This window comes from Alosa alosa, chromosome 8 (genome assembly GCF_017589495.1).
Source record: "Alosa alosa isolate M-15738 ecotype Scorff River chromosome 8, AALO_Geno_1.1, whole genome shotgun sequence".
Classification (NCBI taxonomy): Eukaryota; Metazoa; Chordata; class Actinopteri; order Clupeiformes; family Clupeidae; genus Alosa; species Alosa alosa.
The window spans coordinates 13,777,591-13,804,008 of record NC_063196.1 but is presented as its reverse complement, the minus strand read 5'-3'; the positions used below and the strand labels follow the sequence as shown (position 1 = coordinate 13,804,008).

At 43.2% G+C, this 26,418-nt stretch overlaps 2 protein-coding genes across 5 annotated transcripts in view; one reads left to right on the top strand and one right to left on the bottom strand.

The window, feature by feature from the left end:
* Positions 1–1,412: 1,412 nt before the first annotated feature.
* hmbox1b (homeobox containing 1 b) lies at positions 1,413–23,633 on the bottom strand. 4 transcript variants are annotated; one of them, XM_048250201.1, is made up of 10 exons: positions 23,437–23,633; positions 16,756–17,334; positions 13,901–13,986; positions 13,407–13,517; positions 9,127–9,280; positions 8,396–8,478; positions 7,903–7,998; positions 7,497–7,591; positions 7,186–7,281; positions 1,413–2,129 (listed from the first exon to the last, which is right to left on the bottom strand). In XM_048250201.1, the coding sequence occupies exons 2-10, from the start codon at positions 17,331–17,333 to the stop codon at positions 1,980–1,982; spliced, it is 1,449 nt and encodes a 482-aa protein (XP_048106158.1). In that variant the 5' UTR covers position 17,334; positions 23,437–23,633; the 3' UTR covers positions 1,413–1,979. The 4 variants fall into 4 exon arrangements, with proteins under 4 accessions (XP_048106158.1, XP_048106161.1, XP_048106160.1 ...); XM_048250204.1 differs by having other exon boundaries at positions 7,186–7,269; XM_048250203.1 differs by having other exon boundaries at positions 7,497–7,588.
* ints9 (integrator complex subunit 9) overlaps positions 22,817–26,418 on the top strand; it is a 17,528-nt gene continuing 13,926 nt past the window's right edge. The window contains exons 1-8 of the mRNA XM_048250200.1: positions 22,817–22,868; positions 23,995–24,073; positions 24,362–24,489; positions 24,828–24,888; positions 24,989–25,051; positions 25,245–25,384; positions 25,517–25,603; positions 25,965–26,085. Coding sequence (XP_048106157.1) covers positions 24,065–24,073; positions 24,362–24,489; positions 24,828–24,888; positions 24,989–25,051; positions 25,245–25,384; positions 25,517–25,603; positions 25,965–26,085 — 609 coding nt within the window. The 5' untranslated portion in view covers positions 22,817–22,868; positions 23,995–24,064. The remainder of the gene's footprint in view (positions 22,869–23,994; positions 24,074–24,361; positions 24,490–24,827; positions 24,889–24,988; positions 25,052–25,244; positions 25,385–25,516; positions 25,604–25,964; positions 26,086–26,418) is intronic.

The following is a 26,418-nucleotide window of genomic DNA, read 5'->3' as shown; positions in this document are numbered from 1 at the left end:
GAGCTCTGAAGGGACAGAGGTCATTACGAGAGAGAAAGAGAGACAGAGAGACAGAGAGAGGTAACAGCCTGCCTGTCCTTAACCAATACATCTGTTGTTTTAGATCCCAGGGATCAAGGAAAAACATAGTAACAACGAACAGATGACGTTACTGAGACACACAACGCTGGTCCCATTAGCGATGCCCCACAGCGTCAGATAACAGCAGTTTTTAAATTCTGCTAAAAATCCTCCCTGTACTGGACTGCTTGAACTACCTGAAACCCTCTTAGGAACCCGTTTTGGACTCATAGAAGACTTCTCTCCCTCTTAAACATATTTTTGTGTTAACCTTACCAACAGGTCTTCCTTGCGACTCTGAAACTTTGACCTCAAGTCATGGAAACAAACAGTGTGCAAAATAGGGACTTCCCCTGATGAAACCACTCGCACCTCATCAGACTTTCATTCCCTAAGCTTGTGGAAAGAGAGCTTTGAACTGGGGTTCTAACGTAATGCATCCCCCACTTAAGCTATCTGACATGATTCTTTTATTAAGGTGCTGCTAAGTCCACTTAATAAGGAGGGTTGTTTAAACAATTACTTCTTATGATTATACATTTTAAAAAAGATAAAATGCTATCAAGAGCATTACGCTTTAAAGTGAGGCGACTGTCAGCTTACGAACCTCAACACAAAAGACTTGTTTTGGTGACAACACAAAGACGATTCTAGGTACTCTGAGAAGCAGGTGCACCTGGAGACAGTTGAAAATAGTTTGAAGAAATACTATTGATCTGACAGTGCCGGAGTTATAAAGAAATACTATTGATCTGACAGTGCCGGAGTTATGTTTTGGAGACATTCTCTTTGCCCAAACATCTTGCCAATAGCAGTTCTCCTGACTTCTTTTCATTATTTTAGAAATAGATAATTGAATTCTCAATTTCACACATATAAGGAACGATCAATTCCATACATAACTGACATCTGACTTAGACTATCTTAGATTCAGAAAGACATATAAAGCTCAAAGTTTTCCCAATCCACAATGACTTTGGGTTTAGCTGGCTTATATAACACATTAATCACTGCTATGGAAGATAGAACATCAAAAGTGAAAAAAAAAAAAAAAAAAAAAAAAACAAATAAACTAACAAACAAACAAACAAAACAAACTAAAATTCCGGTGTCAGTTTGTTGTTCTCAGTATGGTACCTGTGTCTGACCCTGTTTGCGTTTGGCCCATCCAGACCGCACCTGAAGGTAGGTCCCCACCAGATCCTGAGGGACCCGCTTCTATCATGGTTTCCCACCTGAACCAGACTATCAAAGAGATTCCAGAGGGAGAAGGAGGGAGCACTTGCACCATCACAATGGTATTCTCTGGGCTCTCAGTATTCAGGGAGTCCAGAAACCTAGGTAGAGAGGGGTGGGAGGGGGACCCCTTCCCTCATCCACCTCAATTACCAGCAGTCCTCAGTCCATGGCTGCAGTCCTCCCTCTAGCCACATCCTTAATGAACACGAACACACAGACCATTGGAAGCACACGGTCACGGTTAAAGAGGTACACGAGAGCCTTCTACTCTACTGGTCTGCCGCTGAGACTGGGAAGAGGTACGGAGTGTGTTTGGAGGTCCTGCAAGTGGGGAGGTTGGTTCGGAAATGTGAAGGAAACCGAAGGTATCTGGGCAAAATATGGCTAAAGATTTCCCATCTCTACTCCTCAAAGTGTCTTTGTAAGTGACTGGAGAAAACCAACAGGTTACAAGATACAGTTGTTGTTGTCGTCTGAGAAGTGGAGCAAACAGTGATTGGGCGAGTCCAGGAAATATAATGCTGTTTCCAGAGTATAAGTGGGGAGGGTCTGGGGTTTAAGCGTTGGTTTGGTCATTACAATAAGTCTCCTCCACACACACACACACACACACACACACACACATTTTCAAACACAAACTTTCATTGACCCCTCCCCTCCCCTGTGATATTGCGTTCAGCTCACTCATCCTCCAGCGCCTCAGTCTTGATGTCACTGGGGACTCCGCCTGCTCCAGGCCGTGATAGAGCAAGGATGGTGTGATTGACAGCCGCCATCTCCACCGCCAGCGAGATGGGGTCCTGGTGGTCGTTGTGACCAGCAGCATCGTCCTGGAAACATAGGACAAAGGTCAGACATTTGTTGAGTTTTTTGACCATCAAAGGGGGTAGGGAAAAAAGATATTAAGCAATATATGACCTGAGTGGGAGTGGTGTTGGTAAAGGATATTGCTGCGGCTGTAATTCAGCCGTAGGTACGAGGCCGAAAGCCGAGTGCCCGAAACTAAATTGTGTTTTCTATTATTTATTTAGATTTTTGTTCATTCGTCTTCCACCCACAAAAATAGTTCTCCCACTGCCAAGCAACGTAACACACTCAAGAGTCAAGTTCAGTGAAAGACTATGTACTTGTACATATATCAGCCTAACTTGTATAATGTACTTGTCTATACGTCTCATATTAAATTGAACATTCACCTTGATCCACTCTTTATTTACTCGATTTTCTCACTCAAATGTGACGTTATGAAATCGCTTCCCTCTCGACTTGAATGATTGGAATGTTTGCATTAGGTAATTCAATATAATGCGCAGAATGATCACTAGCTGCAAAAACGCTGGAGTGGGATATCCCCATTTGTGCAACTATGAACAACTCAGTTAGTCCTGATTAAAGGTAATGACTCAACATAGAGTATATTTAGCATGGAGGACGTTTAGTTTACTACGCTGCTTTAAACAGCAACTTTTCGAGATCTGATTACCTTTGTTGCGAGTCTTTTATGGCTTCAGATAAAAACCAGATAAAATACCAGTCAACTTTCAATTTTACCTGGAAACACCACGCTATAAGGTCAGTTTAAAACACTGCTAAGCTTTACTTTATCTCTTTAATTTAATTATACTCGTTGTATTTGTAATAAATTCCTTTTCATGTTTAACTTACTTTCTTTAAAAATAGTCATGTTTTCATGTTCTATTCTCTTATTCTATTATACTTTTGTTTTTTTTCCCCATATGTAATGTGCTTTGAGTGTACAAAAGGTGCTAAATATAATAATACATAATAAGTAAGGGATAATGTATAGAACGCCGGTCATTGTCGGGAGATAGGTCCCGACAGGGCGAACCGGACCCCGACGCGCAGCTGGAGCGCTTATTACACGGCTACTTACCAAAACGACACAATAAACTCCCCACGATATGACTCTTTAGCCTACATAGCCTAGGCTATAGCCTATTTGTTACCGTTTCATCATGGCTTTTGCTGAGAAACAAATAGTTCGCAACAACCCACGCTGAACTTGAATCAAACATTCTTTAGAACACAGCTGATCAACCGTCTGCTTTCACTTTTTCCAATCCTTGCGTAGTGATATGAAAGAATTGACTTAGAAGCACAAAGCCCATTTTCCTTGACAGCGGTCTGTTATACTTAGCAACGGTCTGTTATTCAGAATTAGCAGACCGCCGAACATTGGGAAGGCCCATTCAAGTGAATGGAGCATTCTGCAGCACTATGAAGAGCCATGTAATAAATATAAATAAATCTGCCTTGCTTTTGCTAGTAAATATAGTGTATGGACAAAGGGAATTACCAAGACAGTCAAAAAAAGACAAGGGAATCTGTCAACATTCCAATGAATGATGTAGTTAAAAGGTAACAATCAAAGATTCTAGAACAGCTCTGTTCTAGAATCTTTGGTAACAATCATACTGTACATCACAACATTCCGCCTATTCCGGATGGCAGCAGGGCGATGGAGATACAAGTATGGTTATGGTTATGGATTTAGCAGACGCCTTTGTCCAAAGCGACACATAAATACAAAACATAATAATATTTAAAATTGAACAGGGAACAGATTAAAATGTAGGTCAAATATAGTAAGGAGAATAGTTGTAGTACACAATAATATCAATTCAAGCAATAGCCTAATAAAAAGCAATGTAAAAAAGGGGAAAGGCAATAATAAAACAATAATGTCAATTCAATCAATAATATAAAAACAATGACATGCTAAGACTACATTAAGGAGAATATCAATAATAAACAATAATGTCAAATTAATTAACAGCCCAATTAAAAATAAAACAACATTATATAAACCATAACACATAAGCTTAAACAACTAAGTATATGTTGAATAGGAATGTCTTTAGACCCCTCTTAAACGGTAACCCAAAACTACCACAGGAACGGAGAGCACTGGGCAGTTCATTCCACCAACATGGAACCACTGAAGAAAAGAGTCTGGAATTAGACCCAGTTTTCATGACTGGTCAACACAACATACGCCATTCAGAAGACCGCGAGTGGGCGTTGGGGATGTAAGGCTTGATTATTGAATTAAAATAACTAGGAGCAGATCTAGTTAGTGTCCTATAGGCCAAAGTGAGAGATTTAAATTTAATTCTGGCTACTATAGGGAGCCAATGGAGAGTAACTAGGAGAGGAGTTACATGTGTCCTCTTTGGCTGATTGAAGACCAGGCGTGCTCCAGCATTTTGAATCAGCTGTAATGATCTTGTTACACAAGCGGGTAAGCCAGCTAATAGTGAATTACAATAGTCCAGCTTAGAGATGACCATGGTCTGAACAAGAAGTTGTGTAGAATCTTGTGTCAGATAAGGTCTGATCTTCCTAATGTTGTAACGATAAACCGACATGATTTTGCAATAGAAGCTATATGCTCCAGAGAAGTTAAGTCGGTCATCAATTACAACGCCCAAGTTTCGTGTCATCTAGTTGGGGTCAGTGAAGTTGAGTCAAGCTGGATGTTAATCTGTTGGGGAATAGCTGTTTTAGCTGGAAACACCAAAAACTGTTTTTGAGAGATTAAGCTGAAGGTGCCGATCTTTCATCCAGGCTGAAATATCCTTAAGGCATGCAGAAATCCGGTGGGAAACACTAGAGTCATCAGGTGGGAAAGACAGGTAAAGTTGAGTGTCGTCTGTAGTAGTAGTAGTGACCCTGCAAGGCGAAACCAGTCGTTTTGGTCAAATTTACAAAATTAAGTTAATGTGCTCACATGAACGGCCATTGACTAAGCTTTCCAACGAAATTGTATATCGAGGATATTGCAAAAAGTATCGCTAAGATAACTGCATCCAAAGTTGGAATGGTTCTCCTGTCACGATACGCCAGAATATGAAGCTAAATTTGTCTCAATAATATTTGTATATGCGCAGAGGGGGATCCACAAATATTTCTTGATTTGTAAATCCGAAAATTTCATTAGTGAAATGTGATTCTGCATTTGTGGATGACCAGCACACGCATTCTTCGCTTTCCAAAGTTACGTGTTTTTGAGACGTTCTTCACATGAAAGTCACACAAATCCAAACGTAAATGCGTTCACTAAACAAAGATTATGGAAAAGTGACGCCAGGATATTTCTACAAGTTCGTGCTTTTGACCGTTTGTGCCCTAAAAGGCAAGTATTTCGCATTCATATTCGGTTACATCTGCCAAGAACGATAGAGAGCTTACACATTGAGTAAGGAGTAGCCTAATGAGTAGGCTACATTTTAGCTCTACCGTAAAACCTTATAGCAGCGTGGACAAATGGAATGACTGCTAATGTGTTTAATCTTCACCTAAATAAAGTCAGGGTTTAACAGTCAAACGTATGTTTATCCGTGAAATTTGCTCACAATATGAAAGTGTAGACTGTATGTCGAATTATGCAAAAACGTGAAATTCGACATTTTAACCCGTACGTTTGTTTATCGTGGATTTTCTCAAAATAGCACTGTGCGCAAGACGACTAGTTTCGCCAGAAAGTTGAGAAATACAAACTTGAGGAATTGAGGTGCAAACGTGAAACTTTGGGTGTTACTGTTGATGAAGATAGTCACAAAAACAAAAGGAAGACAAAAAGGGAACTCCGCAAACTCCTCATCAGGAAACTACAACAGGTAGACTTGGATAGCGCTACAGTGTAGACAGGAAATCCATGTGAAGACCATCAAGACAGCTGAGGAGAGCACAGAGGAATTCACTCTGAACGCAATTATTCCTGAGGAGGTCCTGATAGTCATAAATGATCTGGATGCTTTTCCTAACAAAGAGATGGAAGAAATGGAAACCACTGAAAAGAGGGAAATCGATGTGAAATTCATGATGAACAATCTTTTGGATGCAGTCGAGAAGATAAATGGCAAAGACGGAAAAAAGCTGGAGACCGAGGAACGACGGAGGGAACATGATGTGAAAGCTGTACATTACAGTCTTCTGGGTGAAGTGGATTCAACACTGGGTGAGTAGAAGAAATCAGCTCACAGTGAATATGAAAAGTAGACTTAGTGAAATCACTCTTAATCCCAGCCAACACTGATGGAGCTCACATCTAAGCTGTTCAGCATTAGGTTTTTAATGAAATGTTCCCCATATATTTTGCTTCAGGTTTGAACAGAGAAGAGAAAAAGGAGAAAGTGTTAAGTTGGAAGAAGACATGAGAGGTCTGTTTCTGGACAAGAGGAATCCTTACTGGTCCATCCCCAGGAGGAGGTTTCGAAGGTTGGACAGAAACAGCCCAATATAGGAGACCGACTAGTGATGGATTGACAGGGACTTCAAACAACACTAATATCATTACATTACTTTCCATGTCTGCTGTTTTTATTAAACACCTTTCATAGATCCACTGCCAAGTCTGATTTTTTTAATTTGTGAAAGTACCATTGTTAGTACTACTTACACAGAACATACACAGTATACAAACACAACCTATAGTTCATTTTATGTTTAAATCCCCAACCACTAGATAGCAGTGTAATAATCCATATGCAGCCATCTGACTTTTTCAAGCCAACATATCATCATACACTGAAAAAGGGAAGTAGAGTAGCGTAACAGCACACCACCAGCATTAGCACAAGATATGATGATGGTCTTGCATGGTACTGCAATATGAAATCATAACCGTAATGACCACATGGACACAATGACCACCACCTGTCACCAGATTCTTGCCAAACTGTCAAGATTAAATCTATTATTAATTAAATCTATGCGACCCCCCCACCTTGAGGAAATATATAACCAGAGCCGGTTATATATTTCCTCAAGGTGGGGGGGGGGGGGTCGCATAGATTTAAAATTATTGTACCCAGAGCCTTTATACCTAAATGCATGATTTGGGGATAGAGGGACGGTGTTCACCTGTGTGGGAGAGGTGGGTTCCAGACGGTAGAAGCCAAATGGCCGGGTCATGGATCTCTTCTCAAAGTAGGGGACGTCACAGCCCTGCAACGACAGCTTTAACTGAACATGTGGAAACAGTCCAACACGGGTCGGGCTCACTGATTCATCACACACACAAAATGCAAGCAATCTTGGCCTCTAGCAAAATATGAGAGAGAGAGAGAGAGAGAGAGAGAGAGAGAGAGAGAGAGATAGAGATAGAGATAGAGATAGAGATAGAGATAGAGAGATTAGAGAGAGAACATAAAAAAGGGTGCTTTTATGACTACCTGCTCAGCATAGTCGTTGCCGTCGATGTCGTCACTGTTGGAGTGGCCACCAGGGCTCTGGACGTCGATGCCATGGCTCTCCAGGATTGTGGCTTCTTAGTAGACACACAAAGGGTGTTATTTCACAACTCGGAGACACACGAGTCACACACACACACACACACACACACACTGAGGCATTAACGCATACAGGCAGCAAGACTATTCAACCCTGCTGAAAATCATTTTCACAACAAAAAAGTATTTCCACATGCACACCCTCTTCCTTTGTCAAAATGATGATGAATTGTCATCATCTAGGATCATCTCTCAGAGTGTCTGTTTTTCTGTCTATATTAAGCAGCAACCCCCTCCCCAAACACAGCTCTAAGAGAGATGCTATTGTCAGCGACTGCAGGCACATTACCAATGTTGGCACGTCGCTTGATCTCCTTGCGGCGGTTGGCAAACCAGTTGTATACTTTGAGGGAGGTCACTCTCTCCAGGTCAGACAGCTTCTTTCCTGAGTGGGGGATAGTGGGAAGAGGATGGACGAAGAGAACGCAATTAGAAAGACAAGTAAATGCACACTCTGTATTTCCTGGATTCACATTGCTGGCATGTAGGGGAGATTTCTTTCAGAGCCCAAAGTATCTCAAGCTGACATTATCCTCAAACGGATCTCAAACAACAACTACACTCCCCAGTAGAGTTCGGTTTTGTACCAATGCTACAACTGTAGCTCTTCAGCTTAAATGTTAAAATGCTAAAATGTTAATAGCCTAAATGTTATCCTATTGCTGTAAGTCGCTTTGGATAAACGTGTCCGCCAAATGAACAAATGTAATGTAGATGTAGTAGGCTAGAGTTATGAGTGGTGCCATCAGTGAGCTGGTATGCTGGTGATTGGTAGAACAAACCTGGTTTCTGGATGACAGCGTTGCAGGCATTAGCAATCTCCTCCCGCTTGGCCTCATCTGGGTACTGGTTCTCATTGAAATAACTGGAATGGACAAGAGGAATTGGGGGATTACAGCAACATGCATTAAACACATTCCACCGACGCAAACACAGACACAAACACACAATTGCTCATCACAGCTAAACATCTGCCTCTCTACATTTGGGATCTCTTCCATTGTCTGTTTCAGACCATCCACTTCTCTACTCACTCATCCTTGACAGCCTTCTTTTTTTTATGAGTAATGAACTTTCTTTTTTGATCTCCAGCTCCCTCTCTAGTCTCTCCTGTCAGACACAGACACTTTTCTTTCCTCAACAGAAATATTGGTGCCAAGACCACTTCTTTCATTCCCCGTGTCTGCTTTATTTCTCTCTGTCTCTTGCTCTCCCTCCCTCCCTCCATTCTCACCTCTCCATGATGATGTGACACTCCATCCTCCAGGTAAAGCAGCTGCACCTCCCTCCCTCTTCCCCCTCTCCCTCTTACCCTTTGCTCACCCTCTCTCCTCACCCTCTTGTGGCCCCCTCCTTCCTCCAGGTTACCTTCTTTACCCCCTCCCTCCTTCTCTCTCTCTCTCTCTCTCTCTCTTTCTCTCTCTCCTTCTCTCCAGGTGACACTCCTTCCTCCAGGTGAAGCGGCTACTTCTCAATACCCCCTCCCTCCTTCTCTCTCTCTCTCTCTCCTCACCTCTCCATGACGGCGAGACACTCCTTCCTCCAGGTGAAGCGGCTTCCTCTGCGCAGACGGAAGCTCCCCACCGCCGTGCTCAGGGGGGGCGGGGTCTGACGCCACTCTATCTCCTCCAGGGACATAGGGGCAGGCCGCATGTTCAGAGTGGCACCTGTCAATCGACACATCAACTCATGTTCAGACTGGCACCTGTCAATCAATACATCAACGTATGTTCAGAATAGCACAGGTCAATCAATACCCAATACAATCTCAATGCTAAAGGCCTGTCCACAGCAAGCGCTATGACCATAATGACAACTGCACCTATAACGATATGACTGATCAACAATAAGGAAAGTCTCTCTCATCAATTCTGATTGGCTGCCATGTTTCTATCGTTCTCAAACTTGCTCTGGGAGGACACTGGGGCTTTTCTCCTCCACAGCAGTAGGTGGCAGCAGACTGACTGTCTGCAGCCGGTGCACTCTGGAGATGAGTGGCTGCAGTCTTCTATAAATAACCCTCAGAGCTGCTGCTGGCAGAGTTCTGCAGCTCTCCCTGAAGGACGTGCCGCAGGGAGAGGAAAAAATAAATAAACAAAGAGAAGAAAAAAAATAAGAAACGCAGAGGACGGCAATGGAAAGATGCCTGTCCATGTTTGTACGTCTCACTTTCTCTCTCACACACACACACACACACACATCAACATTCCATAAGACATCTGCATGCTCAGTTCTTCACACTTCAACTGGAATAGTCATGTAACTTACTCCACACACACACACAACACCACTCTTCAAAGTCGGAGAATCAGATGTAGTGAAACCTATATCTAGTGTCGGATTCTTTGGTTGCCAGGCTGCTGGACATTCGAGAGAAATGCTCACATAGTCGCTTTGTCGATCCGTATCAAAGCTATGTCCCTGAGACAAAGCAATTCCACTAAATTAGAAGTGTAAATCTGCCATGTAGCAGACATCCCCAGTTGTACAACACCGGACATGACCCTAAATGGAGATACCGGGACCATGGCCTAGGTACAGAGAGCCTATATTGATGTATAACAGGCCAGGTCTGTTTGTCTGTTATGGCTGCAGGCCTGGAGGCACCAAACTCCCAATCGCGCCTGTGGCACTCTGACCTGTTAACTAGTAAATCTGTATCTAGCTGTTTACTTGGGCCTCACCAAGGGGAAAACCCAACAAACACATCTGTGTGTGTGTGTGTGTGTGTGTGTGTGTTCTCAATTAGTCCGTGTATGGTCACACCCGGGTCAGGTACGAGTGAAGATACATCTGGACACGACACACATAGAACACAGTGGACATAAACACATCAGGAGGACAACACTCCCATCCAATCAGGGCACCAGCCTTGCTGGCCAAAGCCACATCAAGATAAAGCACGTTTTGAACGGTAACTTGCCTTATGGCATACAATGCACAATGTTTGAAAGGCCACCTGCTGTGTCACCTGCTGTGTCATTAGCTACTACATCAACAGTGTGTACAACATTTCTAACTTCATCAAGCACCACAGTTAAGCCACAGGCTGGAATAAGGGCTGAAAAGAATCTCTGAGTTGGAGTAGCAAGGGTGTTGCTGTTCCAGAAAAGGTCACGTTTCACTTTATGGTGTGTAAATGTATGATTACCCACTAGGTGTTCCCTATTCGCAATTCTCACTGGAATCACATAAGCTAAAATAACAGGAGCCTTGCCCATTAGGCGGGAGATAGGAATTAGCATACTGTCCACACACAAACCATTGAACCATTTACAATTCAAAGACTAGCCAAAGCAAGTACCTAGTTAACTTAGTTGTATAGTGAATCAATATTTTAACTTTGTACCTCCTCAATCCATGCAGTCGTTTAGCTGGCCGACACCTAGCAGGGTGCCTACCTCTGGGTAACAAACACATTTAGTCCAGTCAGACTGCAAAGACTTTCCCACAGAATCCAATCACTGTCCTTACTTACATCATCACCCAACCATCTCAGTGTGTTGGGTGTGAGAGAGGAGAGCTGCCTACACCCATGATGACCATAGAGCTGTGGGACAGCTGAAAAACCCAACCCCCTGGTCAGACAACGGTCCCTCTTACTCCCTTCAACTTGAGATGATCAGTGTGTTTCCCCGTGGCTGTTAGAGCAGGCTCTCCTTTAAGAAAGCAATCAAACTGTGCTCCAACAAAACAGATGCAAAAGACTGCTATTGGGTTCATGTGCCCTGAAACAAAGCTTCCCCTGTATCTATTCTCTGAGGCTCCTCATGCCAAAGGCTGATCACACAAGGTTAGGCAATAGGCCCGGTGTCTTCATCATTGCTCTGGGGGCATCTGGAATTCCGTGCATTGAGCATCTCACAATGCGCCAGAAAAGGACAGTGGTCATCCAAAACCTCATCCTGCAGTCTGTGTGCCAAGTCTCTTTAATAAACAAGACATTTTATATATGTGTGTGATATAAATAAATTAATTTAAAAAAAGAAGAAAAAAAAAGAAGATATTTCCACCCAATTTCACCAAGTGCAAGCGTGACTGAGCAGTTGCTTGACTGGAACTCAACAGAGAGCTTGCAATTAGGAAGAGGCTGTGATGCTCCAGAGACCGCCACACATACAGTACAGCTCCGCAAGGTCTACGCTGCTAGATTACAACACACACAACTAGGGATGTAACGATTACCGGTATAATGGTAAACCCATAATAAAAAAAATGTTGACGATAATAATTACGTTTTCATTTTCAAATATCATGATTATCACTGTTGATTACCGCAGTGTGGAAACCGTGTGTTTAATCCTTCCCAGCTTCATCGAGCCTGCTTTTGACATACAGTAGGTATTAGATATGATCGATATTATTATTAATGAGCATGGTGTGTGTGTGTGTGTGAGGTGTGAGCATGTGTGTGTGAATGTGTGAGCATGTGTGTGAGCATTGTGTGTGTGAGCATGTGTGTGTGTGTGTGTGAGCATGTGTGTGTGTGAGCATGTGTGTGTGTGAACATGTGTGTATTATTGAGCATGTATGTGTGTGTGTGAGAGCATGTGTGTGTGTGTGAGCATGTGTGTGTGTGTGTGTGTGTGTTTTGTAATAGCATGTGTGTGAAACATGTGTGACCAATGTGTGTGAGCATGTGTGTGTGTGTGTGTGCATGTGTGTGTGTGTGTGAGCATGTGTGTGTGTGTGTGAGCATGTGTGTGTATGTGTGAGTGAGTGTGTGAGCATGTGTGTGTGTGCATGTGTGTATATGTGAGTGAGAGTGTGTGAGCATGTGCGTGTGTGTGTGAGCATGTGTGTGAGCATGTGTGTGTGTGTGTGTGTAAACATGAGCATGAGTGTGTGTGTATTAATGTGCATGTGTGTGTGTGAGCATGTGTGTGTGTGTGTATGAGCATTGAAACATGTAATATTGTGTGTGTGTGTCAATATGAGCATGGCGTGTGTGTGTGTGTGTGTGTGTGTCGCGTGTGTGTGAGCATGTGTGTGCATTGAGCATGTGTGTGTGTGTGTGTATAAGCGTGTGTGCGTGTGTGTGTGGCTAATCGTGTGTAATGGCGTGTGTGTGTGTGTGTGTGAAACATGAACTTTATCATGTGTGGCGTGTGTGTGTGTGTGAGCATGAGTGTGTGTGTGTGTGTGTGAGCATGTGTGTGTGTGTGAGCATGTGTGTGTGTGTGTATGAGCATTGTATGTGTGTGTGTGTGTATGAGCGTGTGTGTGTGTGTGTGTGTGTGTGCGCGTGTGTGTGAGCATGTGTGTGTGAGCATGTGTGTGTGTGTGTGAGCATGTGTGTGTGTGTGTGTGTGTGTGTGCGTGTGTGTGTGATGGCGATGTGTGTGTGTGTGGCGTGTGGCGTGTGTGTGCATGCAATGGCGTGTGTGTGTTTTGCATGTGTGTGTGTGTGAGCATGTATTGTGTGTGTGAGCACATGTGTGTGTGATATATGGCATTGTATGTGTGTGTGTGTGTGTGTGTATGGCGTGTGTGTGTGTGTGTGTGTGTGTATGAGCGTGTGTGTGTGTGTGTGTGTGTGTGCGTGTGTGTGTGAGCATGTGTGCGTGTGTGTGAGCATGTGTGTGTGTGTGTGTGAGCATGTGTGTGTGTGTGTGTGTGTGTGCGTGTGTGTGTGATGTGTGTGTGTGAGCGTGTGTGTGTGTGTGCGCGTGTGAGCGTGTGTGTGCATGTGAGCGTGTGTGTGCATGTGTGTGTGTGTGTGTGTGAGCATGTGTGTGTGTGTGTGAGCATGTGTGTGTGTGTGTGTGTGTGTGTGTGTGAGCATGTGTGTACCTGGGCTGGTCTTCTCCAGCTGGTACCAGCGGTAAAAGGCCCTCTTCTTCTGCTCACTCAGGTCTGATCCCTGCTGTAGCAGCCAGTGGGAGATGCGGCTCTGACTGATGCCTACTCACACCCAGCCACAACAACAAACAACAACACAACACACACAAACAAGATTATTTTTAACAGGTGCAATAAACATGGCCATGGACAACTACACAATATGACGTGACCTTGGAGAAGGCACAATTCTCTGAGGGAACAGTCAGTTGGAAAAGGACAGAAAGACAGACACAGACAAAAAACAATCAGATGAGATGGATAGAAAGAAAGACAGTTTCATGAAATCAAGAAATGTTGAAGCATAGATAGATCAGTCAAGACATTTTGAAGAATAGACTGTGATGGACAGAAAAGCTATCAACTGACAAACATAAACGATAGTGATATAGACGGACAGAAAGACAGATCAAGAGATATGGATCTGCGTTTGTGTGTGTGCTGACCTGTGACCTGGGCTACGACAGCCTGAGAGATGCGACGGTTGGCCAGGAAAGCCTTGATCTCCTCCTTCACCATGCTGCTGTCCCTCCTGCAGAGAAGGGGGCGAGAGCCGGACCATTAGAGCAAGATAGCTGAACGCAACTGTGCAAAAGCACCAGGGCTGCAGGGATACGATCTCAATACTGTTAAAGGAGCTGTGTGTAATTCTGTAGGCTATGAGTTGTCTCCAATGCAGCAGCCATACAGTGCTATTCCACTCACTTGCAGCTGGCGCCCCATGTGGCTATTACATGAGGGCCACTAGCTGGTTTAACGGATATTGGGCCAACACAAAGAATAAGTATTTTTGACATTACATCAAAACACTTGTTTCTTCATAATTCTGATGCCATTTCAAGTTCATCTTTCGATTCTTTAAACCATCTTTACAAACTGCACATGCAAGTACATCAAAGTACGACACTGTCAAATGTGCATGTGGAATGTGCATGGTCCATGGTTCCCAGTCTTCCTACTCCTGAGGAATGAGCCCAATGTCTCATGATTGATGCATGCAACAGAGCAATGACCATTGCACACACCGTTTTGCACTTCTCCTGATACTTTGGGTCACACCCAACACCTGCCACTGACCATCGGTGCTGTGGTGGAGAGAAGCACCAAATTTGGGGGTGCACATCAGCGAAGACCTCTCCTGGACCATCAAACTGCATCACTTGCTCAGGCGCCCGCCTGCACTTCCTCTTGAAATAAGTGCTCCCAGCCATCATGACCACATTCTACCGAGGCACCAAGTCTCCAGCATAAGCTGTGTGGGGCGAAGCTGCACTGAATACAACAGGAAAGCCCTGCAGGCGCGCAAGTGAACACAGCTGGAAGGAAACCCCCTCCCTGGAAGGACATTTACACCAACCTCACCCTGCACAAAATGTGATGGTGATGCAAGCTCACAATCTGTTTGATCCTGCCCTCTGGGAAGAGCAAGAAGCCTGGCTCCACTACCAGACTCACTGCTTCATCAAAGCTGTAAGGATGCTGAACTCTCTCTCCTCCTCCCCTCCACCCTCAGCTACATAACATCCTGGACATGGTGGACACTTGCACACTTGCACACTTGCACATGGTCCATGTTGTCCTGAAAACACAACAGCTCTTACATAACACCCTATGCCACTTTTCTTCATTACTCAGGTCAAACAGAACTACCCAAGCCTCTTATTGGCCTCTTTCATAGTTTTTTTATTGACTGTCATGCACAATTTCAACAAAATTTTGCTGCTCTTATTATTTTTTCATTATTATATGTGCCCTCTTATTTACTTATTTACTTACTTTTTTTGTTTACTTGAATGTTATGTTTGTCTGTGGACTTAAAATTGGTAAAATATGTCTTGTCTTCACCGTGGGATAGTGAGAAACGTAATTTCGATCTCTTTGTATGTCTGGAACATGTGAAGAAATTGACAATAAAGCTGACTTTGACTTTGACTTTGACTTTGACTTTCTCCTTAAACGGAGGATGCTGAACTCTACCCAGAGGGCCTGAGATGCAGTGGCATTCAAGACAATTAACTGAAGACATGACAAGGCCAGATGGAAGCCAATGCAACGCTTCACAGCCACTATCTTCAGTTCAATTAAAAGACACATGCTCTGTGCGCTAGTAAGAGGAGGGAGGAAGGTAGCCATGAAGACAGAGAGGCAGGAAGAAAGAAGGACAGAGATAGAGAGAGAGAGAGATAGAGAGAGAGGGAGAGAAAGAGGGAGAGAGAAAGGAGGAAAGAGAGAGAGGGGCAAACAGAGAGAGAGAGAGAGAGAGAGAGAGAGAGAGAGAGATAGCAGAAAGACAGTCAGTAGAGCCAATTTCACGCCATCCTACGCCTTGCAAGCAACTAAAATTAGCTAATACGCTAACATGATCACACAGCTGAATCATTACGCCTCTGTTAAGTGTCATTAGATGGTGAGTAGGATCACAGCCTGTCCTGAGTATAAACGATCAGATGCCCGGCTACACAAACAAAGACAGACCAAACATTGATGTCACAGGCTCGATCCTCTGAACTTTTTTTTTTAATAGATTATAATACCCAGTAAAAGTATGGGATGTTTTATCTACCCGTGTGCTTGCACACACACCTATACACCTACACATACATATGCATTACGCACGCACGCACACATCAATCTATGGTCCACACAACAGACTAACTCTCCAGAGTCAATCCAGTCAATTCATCCATAGGCTGCTTTTAAGATTTAGGCCAAAATATTTTTATTTTGGATGAACAGGGAGTAGAACTTTGTTCTAATCTTGATACTGACTCTCTACTCTCTACCGAATGTATGCTTAGTGTTAAAAACGGATCTTCCGTCCATACTCATTTAGTCTGTTTTTTGTCCGTTTACTTCAAGTTTATGGACAAAAGGGACCAACACATAACACTGATGTATCCATTTTCGTATGAACAGGAATCTTCATAGGTGTTAAAGGCTTTTTACTTTAGAAATTGCACTCAATATGACTGCCAAAGAAGGTAATATCGAATCTGGCTAGATAGATAGATAGATAGATAGATACTTTATTGATCCCCAGGGGCTCTGATATGTTGCAGATCTAACCGATCTTGGGGCCAGACCCAGTGGCAGACTTGGCCCCTACTGTAGAGCTATTAACCCTTAAAGGTGTAGGTTTTTGAACGTTCTAAGTTCCGCAACAATTGAAGGTTCTAAAATTCTATGTTGAATTCAATGAACCCAGATATTCTTTAGAACGTTCATTTCTCAACATTCCCGTCACACCAGTGTGACGGTACTCCTTTAAAGGCTATTAAAGATGGCGGCCACACACACACACCTCATGAGCTCCTCCACCTTGTCGTCAACGTCCATGTCCTCCTCGGCGGCTTCGAAAGCAAACGCACGGGCGCTGTTTACGGGGTAGCGCGGCGGCGACAGCTTCCCGTTGGGTGTGGCCGCCAGGTTGTCTCGGCCATTCTGTGCCAAGGCGACCAGGGAGACGGGCGAGGGCAGGAGCGCGGGCGCCGACGAGGGCGGCGGGCCCGGGGCAGGCGGCGGCGACGGGGCGTAGCTGTTGCTCAGCGACGGCGAGAGGGCGCCGTGGTACTGCGTCTGTGTGGCGATAGAGGTGGTGGAGGGGAGGGCCGTCGGGGCAGGCATGGCGTCATTGGCCGTGGCGTTGTTGGCAGCGGCGGTCGCAGAGGCGGCGACGGCACTGCCAGCGACGGAGGCCGGGGGGGCCATGACCGCTCCGGATGGACGCCGCCCGAACTTGTCGCTGTGCTCGCGGTCCAGCCGCTCCAGCGTGTCCAGCGCGTGCAGGATCTCGGCGTGCGTCATGCCCGTGCGACGCAGCCGTTGAAGCAGGTCGATCTGCTCGATGGTGAAGCGAGGCTCATCTGTGTAGTGAGACATCCTGCAGGAGAGAGAGAGAGATGGAGAGAAGGAGAGAGAGAGAGAGAGAGAGAGAGAGAGAGAGAGAGAGAGAGAGAGAAGGAGAGAGAGAGAGAGAGAGAGATAGAAAAGGACAGACAGACAGAGCGATGTAGGAGGGAGAAAAAGACAGAGAAAGAAAAATACCAGAGAAACAGAAGAGGGAGAAGAAAAGATTGAGGGGACATGAACAGAGAAAAAGAAAGAGAGATACAGAGAATATGGGCAAGAGAGAGAGAGAGAAGGAATAAGAGAGATAACAAAGGGGGAAGAAAAGAAGAATAAAGGAGAAGACACAGATATGAGTGAGATATGGAGAGACAGAGGAAGAGGAAATAAGAACTGTTATGAATACGGGATATTTCTTTCAAGCTGTCGCCCACAAAGCCGAGAGCTCAATACGCCGTGCCCCTGATCCCAGTCACTTCTGATAAATTAGCCATACAGAGCACGTACCTCCAGAGCAGGCGACGAAACACTCACGGAGAGCAATCTGAGCACTTAAACACACACACACACGTACTGTACATACAGAAACATACACACACATGTACATACAGAAACATACACGTAAGCACACATGCACGCACACACACACACACACAGCGCACACACACACACACACACACACACACACACACACACACAGTCTCCACAAGCCTACCCAATACTGGAATATTCAATGACAGCAAGACTCCATCAGCTGGGGTCTACACCCCTGTTTTCTTCTCTTCTCTGGAGACTTGTTAAGATCAAATCCAGAGCAATCATGTTTCATGGTCACTGTGGCAACCAGTCACAGAACCAAACAGCAATATTGTAAGCATTGATTAAGTCATACACTAGACCAGGCTACATGATGTGGAGGTTCTCTCTGCCAGACACGACATTGATCCAAACACCACCAAACTCCACCCCACCCCAAACTGCTCAATGCCAGGGCTGACTTCTCAATCTTCCTCTACCTGTCAACATAACTCAAAAATGAAAAAGGCTTAAATGTAATCCCTTTAGCAGCAGCTGCAATGAATAAATGTACTACTTACAAAAGTCCTAATTGGTGAAAATTAGGAACATTGCTATACATGTAAAATGCTATTCTAAGTAAAATGTTATTCCATCACCACTAAAGCAAGATGTAACATCAGACTTCTGAAGTTATTACAAAAATTACTTGATATACCACACAACATGCATTCTAAGGTCTCAATGGAACACAATAGTAGTATCTACGGTATGACTAATGTGGGTCATACAATGAGCACCAGTACCTTAAGTAGAGAGGCAATCCATTGGTTGTTTACAAGAGGTTGGTACTCTAACAAGAAGAAAGCTATCACTCTGGAGCGGGACACTGAACTTTCTACTGATGGAATGCCCTCACTGATAATGGATAACTAGTTTAACTTAGTCTGCTAACCTTTAAATGACAAACATGGCTCATTCTTTACCTGCTAGTAACATTTTAAAGGATCACCAGAAGTGTGGGAACTAGGTTTGTTTGTTTAATTTAAGGCCATTTCCGCAACTAGGGCTATTTATAATTAATGGCCAGAGCACTGTGCGTTACAGAAACTTAAATATGTTTTTTAAAATCTATGCTAATAAGATATTCTAAAACCTTAAAAGGTGGGACCTTACTAAAAACATCAGCTATAGAATTTTGATGATAAAATTGTTGTCTTTTGGTTTTCAAGGCAGGGCAACAGATCAAAATATGTCTCACTGACAGAGGCATTTTGCAAAATTGGCATAATGGAGAATCTTCACCACTCAATAGAAAGCTATGAGTGAGTCTTGAATGTCCTTTACGGCGTGGGAACTAGGTAGCGTAGTGTCTTAAAGAAGTTATATGAAATGGCCATCTAATAACATTTTGTACAACTGCCACAGACATAGGATACTAAAAACGGTAAGAGGGCATTCCTAATGCAGAAATTCTTATGACCAGGGTGTTCTGGGTAGCATCTTGTCTTGTCTTGTATCACAATAGCAAGGTTACGTACAAACTAAAGCTTCACATTCTCCAGGTAAAGCCCTTTAGTCCTCACTGCCCTGCAGGAGCTATTGCCGAGCCTTCAATGTGCGTTCACAATACCACTTGAACTACAGGAAGAAAAAGAGGGACAGGTAAGGCTACACTGTTGCATACACACAAAAGAAAATAACAGTGGGGGTATTCCAAGTATGTGGCTTAGTGACAAACCTGGGTAAGTTAACTCAGAGTAAGTGGTAAACCTCCTAATAGAAGAGCAGTATGGCTTCAAAACAATGCCATAGGGCTCTTGTTAACTTACCCAGGTTTATCACTAAACCACATACTTGGAATACCCCACAAAACAGAACACAACACAACACAACGGCACCCAAGCCAACGAATGACATTTTCTTTGCTGGCTAGAAACAGGGAGAAGAACAATCACAAGAGCTGAAACAATCCCATGCCCTGCTTTTCACTCTGCCATACGGAACAGGCAATTACCATGGTTCAATAATTTAACACCAATGAGAACGGCTATGCAGCCTTCCCATAGTTCTTGATACGGAGAGCGAAAAGTCAAATGGAATCAGTCACAGAGAGGACAAGATGAAGGATGGAGGGATATGACGAGACGAGAGGAACAGAGGAGAGAAAGACATGCTGACTAGCAGAGAGAGAATTGGTGAGAGAATGGCACAGTCCGAGCATACAGCACAAGCTCTGATGTGGCGGTCACACTGTGTCCATGATGACAAGCTGGTGTACCTTGTTTTCTTTCATCCTCCCTCGTTCAGTATCTCCTATATGGGGTAGGCTACACTCTCTGCAAATCCCTCAGAAGCATGTTATCACTACTTCAGCTATAACTAGCTGGCCAGGTCTGATGCAAAAGTGACCGGCTGCCCGGGCAGCATAATGTCATTCAACAACTTCTTGTTCAGAAGCACTTTGTGTTCAGAACTTTGCTACTGCCAGGGTTCTATGCGAACTGTCCACAGAGATGAGCTTACCACTCGCTCACTGGGAGCTAGTTCCTACTCAGTGGTATTTCACAAACAGGCTTGTCTCCAAACAGCTATGGCGTAACTAAGATGGTGATGCTTATGGCATTAGTTCAAGCCAAACGAGTTGGTGATTGACATGCTTTATCGTGCATCCGTCACATGCTGTTTGGCCTTGAGGACTTTAAGTCTTGCTATGCCTGAACCCGGCATACCATATAGGCTACTACTGTATGTACCATATACTGTAGGCTCATGAATCCCTTTCGCACCGGAGCAACCTACATCTGTCCTCTGCCAAATACAGTTGCATTTTCAGCTCTGAACAAAACCGTTCAGGAATGATTTCAGCAAAAGTGGGACGTGCGTAATGTTTCATTCCTCGGTCGGGATGAATTAAACAGGCATCATGGCCGAATGAAGCCAGACGTTTAAGCCATATAAACTTCCCACAACTTCATTTTCCATCAAATTGAATGGTACTTACAAAAGGTTTTATTTTAGGAAGATTGCTGCTGGGCTATGCCAGAGTCTTTCTAATGAGGAGACACAGCACTCAAAAAGTCCTCCATAGAAATGCATGGGGTTAGTTTGTAACACCAATATGGCAGTTGTCTACACATATCACGGCAAAAAATTGACATGTGAATACATTATGCCAATCATGTGGTGTGTTGTGAATACATCATGCCAATCATCTGTTGTGATCTTAGCGCTAGAGCAAGGTTGGTGTCGTGAAGCCTTTTGCACATTTCTGCCTGAATAGATGTCGATAAGTGCCCAAAAAGCGTTGCAATATGGCCGCCGAGTGGAGGGACTTGCCTAAAAGGACTCTGGCTATATCTCTTAGTAAATGTCTGATAACAAGTCTTCATTCTGAAGCGCATCTCGAGGTTATGAAAATATCTTGCATATGGATGATTCTGACATTTTTATAGCTATAACAGTAAGTGTTCCTATTTATATCATGTTCCTACCGTGCAAAATGTTAATTCACTATTTTTATACATGGGTTAGGCCACTGCACATCCAAATAAGTGCCCTTTATGACCCACATCCCATAACTCTCTAAAGGTTGGATGGCAAACATGGCATAACATGGCAAAACTCAATCTCCTACCTAACATCTTTATTCAACTCCTTTTCCATGTCCCATCCCCTTAAATGAGAGATTAATTGACAGAGATCAAGGACAGGGCAAATGACACTAAAATGATGGAGAAGTTTAACTAATTTTAACATTAGCAAGTTGTATTTGTGTGTAGTGTGTTGTGTCCTGTGCTTTGAGAGCATGTCTGCCCAGGACCCTCTCATTCAGGAAAGAATATTAGCTATTTGAGTCTGGATCTGTCAAAGGTAAGCCTATCACAATACAGTATTTGTCACACTGGATTGTGGGGAAAATTACCTTGGCTTATTCAGCTAAAAGACTGCATTTCCCCATTGGTTTGCATGCACATTCAACGAGGGGCATTGCCATGTGATGGTCTTTTTCAAGGGGGTATTGTTACAAGAAGTGTGTGCAGCCAATTGATCGTCTCCAAACAACGTTTATGAGGTTCTACAGATTCAACATTACTGCGCCTTGTTTGGCTAATACTGTTGAGTGTGGACTCATCTCTGGTGCAGGACATGCTGGTATAAGAACAGTCATGCATAATCGAGGTTTGCTTGTCTGGCAATACTGGCATAGCCTAAGCATATTCCATATGTGAGATACCGAACATGAAAGAGATCTCTTGGTTACGACCATAACCCCACATGGAGGTGCACATCAGTGAACCGGGATTACGGTCATAACCTAGAGATAGTCTCAGACAATTCTTAAGCATTTTTTCACAAAGAAATTTTTCTCCCATATCACAACTGAATGCTAGAAACTACAGAACACACACACACACACACACACACACAATTAGGCTACTGTACTCATTTAAATAAAGCCCGTCTTGCACCTGGGATATTTTCTATGTAATGCTACACAGCGAGAAAAAAAAAAAATCATTCAAAGAGGAACTGTTTCCACCATAAAAAGGCAACAAAACACATATGAGATGTTTTAAGTGCAACCCAAGGGTTTTGAACATTTAAACAACAAGACGAACCCCTGTACCGTTTATATAATGTGGCATCAACCACTATAGACTACAGTGCAAACGTGTCGTTCTACGGTTCTAAGGATGAGCACATCTAGGCTACAATGGGCAAGCTGCCATCACCATTCTTTAATGGTAGTCATACACCAAGTGACAACAGAGAAGCACATTATATTCAATATAAAAATCCCTGAGGGGAAAAACACATTGAAGTCATATGATGGCTACACAACTGCATAATCTAACCATCCGGTAGTATCTGCCTGCAAGCTACAGAGCGGCGCAACGCCCATATTCTGTCCCAAAAATAACTGCACACCAGCATCAAATTATCTTCAGGACAGACGACCAGAATGCATTGCGAATAATAATAAGGGAAAGATACGCAAATGGCACAAGTAGGACACACCAATTGGTCTTCCATAACCTTCATTTGGAGGTAACGCTGCTCACTGTACAAGGGGAACTCCCAGTTGCTGATGGCTAAAGTTTTTGAAACAATGTCTTTCTGGAAAAAAAAAAAAAAAAGAAAAGAAAAAAAACACAGCTTGCAAATGCCAGTTCACCCGTGCAATTCTGACTGCCCACTCTCGCCATTTGACTACGACATTCTGCCGTTTGACATGCTGGACACTTAGTTTAATGTAAATGATATCATAGAAGCCATATTTTAATCATGCACATGGAACTCATTTAACACAGTCTGCAAAAAAAGTGACTGTAGCTAGCTGGCTGCTAATTAGCTTGTGAAAAAGGGCTTTACCAAAGCGTCAGTCGACATCAATGTCATCATGAAACTTGAATTTAAGTGTTGCCCGTATTTGTCAGTGCTTGATGATTAAATTAGATGATGCTTAAAGTGATAATTTGTGCATTCGATGTATACGGTATCTAAATAGACAGCTACAGTAATATCAGCTACCCAGCTAGCCAAATGAACAGCAGCTTGCTGAAGTAATCATGTGTCCTAGCTTGCTAACGTTAATTCAACAATAATGCAATCTTACCTTTTCCTTGAATCTTGTCACAGCCTCAGTGCATCAGATCATGTAACAGCTGCACCAGACAACAAAGTCGGACGGATCCTTTTCTGCTGAACCGTATGACCACCATCAATTTTACAGTTTTGCCCGGCCCTTTTGACTGATTTCAATTTTCAATCAGAAACGAACTGACTTGCCTTTGTCTGACTGACAACAGCCATTTTGACATCAACACCTGGAAATTGTATGATAGCTAAGCGGGAAATGTAGTTCGCCGTATGAGTTTTAGCGCGTCATTAAATGGGTATGGACACTTAACCAAACTACAAGTACCATCGATTTACATAAAACCTGTCCCTCACTGGACTACATGGACATAATCAATATTCTTGCTTTGGTTGCACATATACAACAAATAAACACACATAACACATATATACAATAAATAAACGTAACAAGATTAACATTATTTTTGTGTGAACTACGTTTCACATTGTTTTGATAACTGACCTCTTCAAACTCCGTACCACTAGGAGGCTACAACGTAGTTTCGATAACTTATCATTGTTTGATACAAAACAGATGAAGAAGAATTTCCTACAGGCTTTTGACAATGAAGTTAGCTAAACAGTGACTGTCAACGAATGAAAAAATGAAATTGGTGAGTTGTGCGCAGCTTTTTTTTAATTTCTTCCTGATTGTGCCTATAGCAATGACAAAGTTTTGGCCATAGCGTCACTATAAAAATATCTGTTAGCCTAAGTCTTGCAGGTAAAGGTAACTTAGTTAGCTAGCAAGCTAAAGTAACGTTACATGAAAATACAAGTGCACGAGTCTTGCCACATGCTGTGCTATGACATATTTAGTGCTCACTGCGACACTACAATAGTCATCAGTAGGCTACTGTCGAGCATTACATGATTGGTCATAACTATAATTTACCCTACAGTACTGTCTGTCTGGGCATCCGACGTTGCCTTGCAATGTCCTCAAGTTTAAGTCGACTACCATCATGCTGGATTGTGGGCTGGACACAACGTCTGTCCTTCAGTTTTTGCCGCTCCCGCTGGTTCACAGGTGAGACTGACCAAGACTGACCAAGGCGCTGTGTCTTTGTACGTCATCACAGGCTATGGTTGATTAATGTGTTTAGTTGTTGTTGTGTAGAATGCAAACAAATACAATATCTAGACTACCTCAGATAGACAAGAAGCGCAGATCGTTATATGTAGTGTATTATTTGTATGATATGTAGTACCATAGTGATTGTGAGTCTAGTGGCATGCTGTTTTATGTGTGTTCTGCATAAAAGTACACTTTGCAACTGCTTTCAACATCTGTTTGGGGTAAAGGGAACCAGTAAGGGTGTATAAGAATAATGTAAAACTGCTCTTGTTTGCCTTTTGAAAATGCAGCCAGCGGCTCTCCAAACTGCCAGGCTGGGTTTCTAAAGATGGCGCAATAAACCTCGAGAAGGTAAATCATCTAGAGATGGGCCGAATGTTACCAATTATTCCTAATGCTGCAAGGTACTAATCCACGGAACATCATGTTCATTTAACTTCTCTGATTTTAGGAGCTAAAGGAATGCGCAGGGAGAGTTTTTGTTGATTCTCAGCCAGAGTTCTGTCTTCCTGAGGTAAAATTATGAACCAAATCAAGTCTTTTCTGTAAATCAAATTGTTGTCTATACATACACTTATTGTATAGTATTTTAGTAATATGCACTTGATTAATCTACAGAATGGATTTGCGTAGATCTTTTTGTTATTCCCTTACCTTCTGCATGACATTGGTTGATTTCAGATGTTTATTATTGTCTCCACTTGTAGAAAGAGCTGCTGGACCTGTCTACCGTAGATGTGATCCTGATCTCTAACTACCACTGTATGATGGCCCTGCCTTACATTACAGAACACACAGGCTTCACAGGAACAGTCTATGCCACTGAACCGACTCTACAGATTGGCAGGTGCAGGGATGAGTCCGGACAAGGACACTCTGATCTTTTTATTACTGTTTTTTTTTATCTCTTTCTATCTCTTTTGTCTTCCTATCCTTTGCTGATTGTTGTTGATAGGAGCTGTGATTCTTGTGTTTGCAGGTTGCTGATGGAGGAGCTGGTCAACTTCATGGAGCGTGTGCCCAAGGCTCAGTCTGCCACCTGCTGGAAGAACAAGGAAATTCAAAGGTAACTGAGTTCAACTTGTGTGCGACAAAGATATAATAGCTTTCTGCATGCGTCACGTGACCTGGATTGGACCAAAACTACTCTACTGACAGACAGGCTAGAGAGACTAGTATTTATGGTTAAGCTTCTGAGATACGGACGGAAGCCAAATTAAAACCTTGACTCAAATTAAAAACTGACCTCTCGTATGATGTGTTTGTTATGGTTTGCAGTTTAGAATTGTAAACCTATTGAAAGTTATATTAAAGCAAAGATACATTACCAGTAAAAAGCATGTGTTATTGTGTCATTGGATGTAGGTATGAACTGTGTGTGTGTGTGTGTGTGTGTGTGTGTGTGTGTGTGTGTGTGTGTGTGTTAGACTGCTCCCCTGTCCCCTGAAGGACGTGCAGGACGTGTATGCATGGAAGCGCTGCTACAGCTTGCAGGAGGTGAACTCGGCCCTCAGCAAGGTGCAGCTGGTGGGCTACTCGCAGAAAGTGGTGAGTGACCGACAGACAACCATCCCTTGTGTGTCTATCTTAACATTTTTTTAACATTCTTCTACTGTTTCTACTGTCTCTATTGTACAGTGGAGTTTTATTATGTGTATATACTTATATTACTTTTTCTGCTGTTGAGAATGTTGAACATTGTGAATGTTGTGTGTGATGTCTGTATGCTACTGAGACCTTGAATTTCCCCTTGGGGATCAATAAAGTATCTATCTATCTATCTTGTACTTGTACGTTTAGTCACTTTCTCTGACACTTCTATCCAAAACCACTCACAGTCCACCCACATGTCCATCTTTACATTTACATGTATTCATTTAG

Bases quoted from the DNA above. Each gene is read 5' to 3' on its own strand.
- hmbox1b (XM_048250201.1), bottom strand. From the start codon at position 17,333: ATGTCTCACTACACAGATGAGCCTCGCTTCACCATCGAGCAGATCGAC. The intron at 13,987-16,755 runs GTGTGTGTGTGT...CCTTCTCTGCAG, and splicing joins AAGGTGGAGGAGCTCATGAG to GAGGGACAGCAGCATGGTGA. The intron at 7,282-7,496 runs GTAGTCATAAAA...GTTCAGTTAAAG, and splicing joins GCAACGACTATGCTGAGCAG to CTGTCGTTGCAGGGCTGTGA.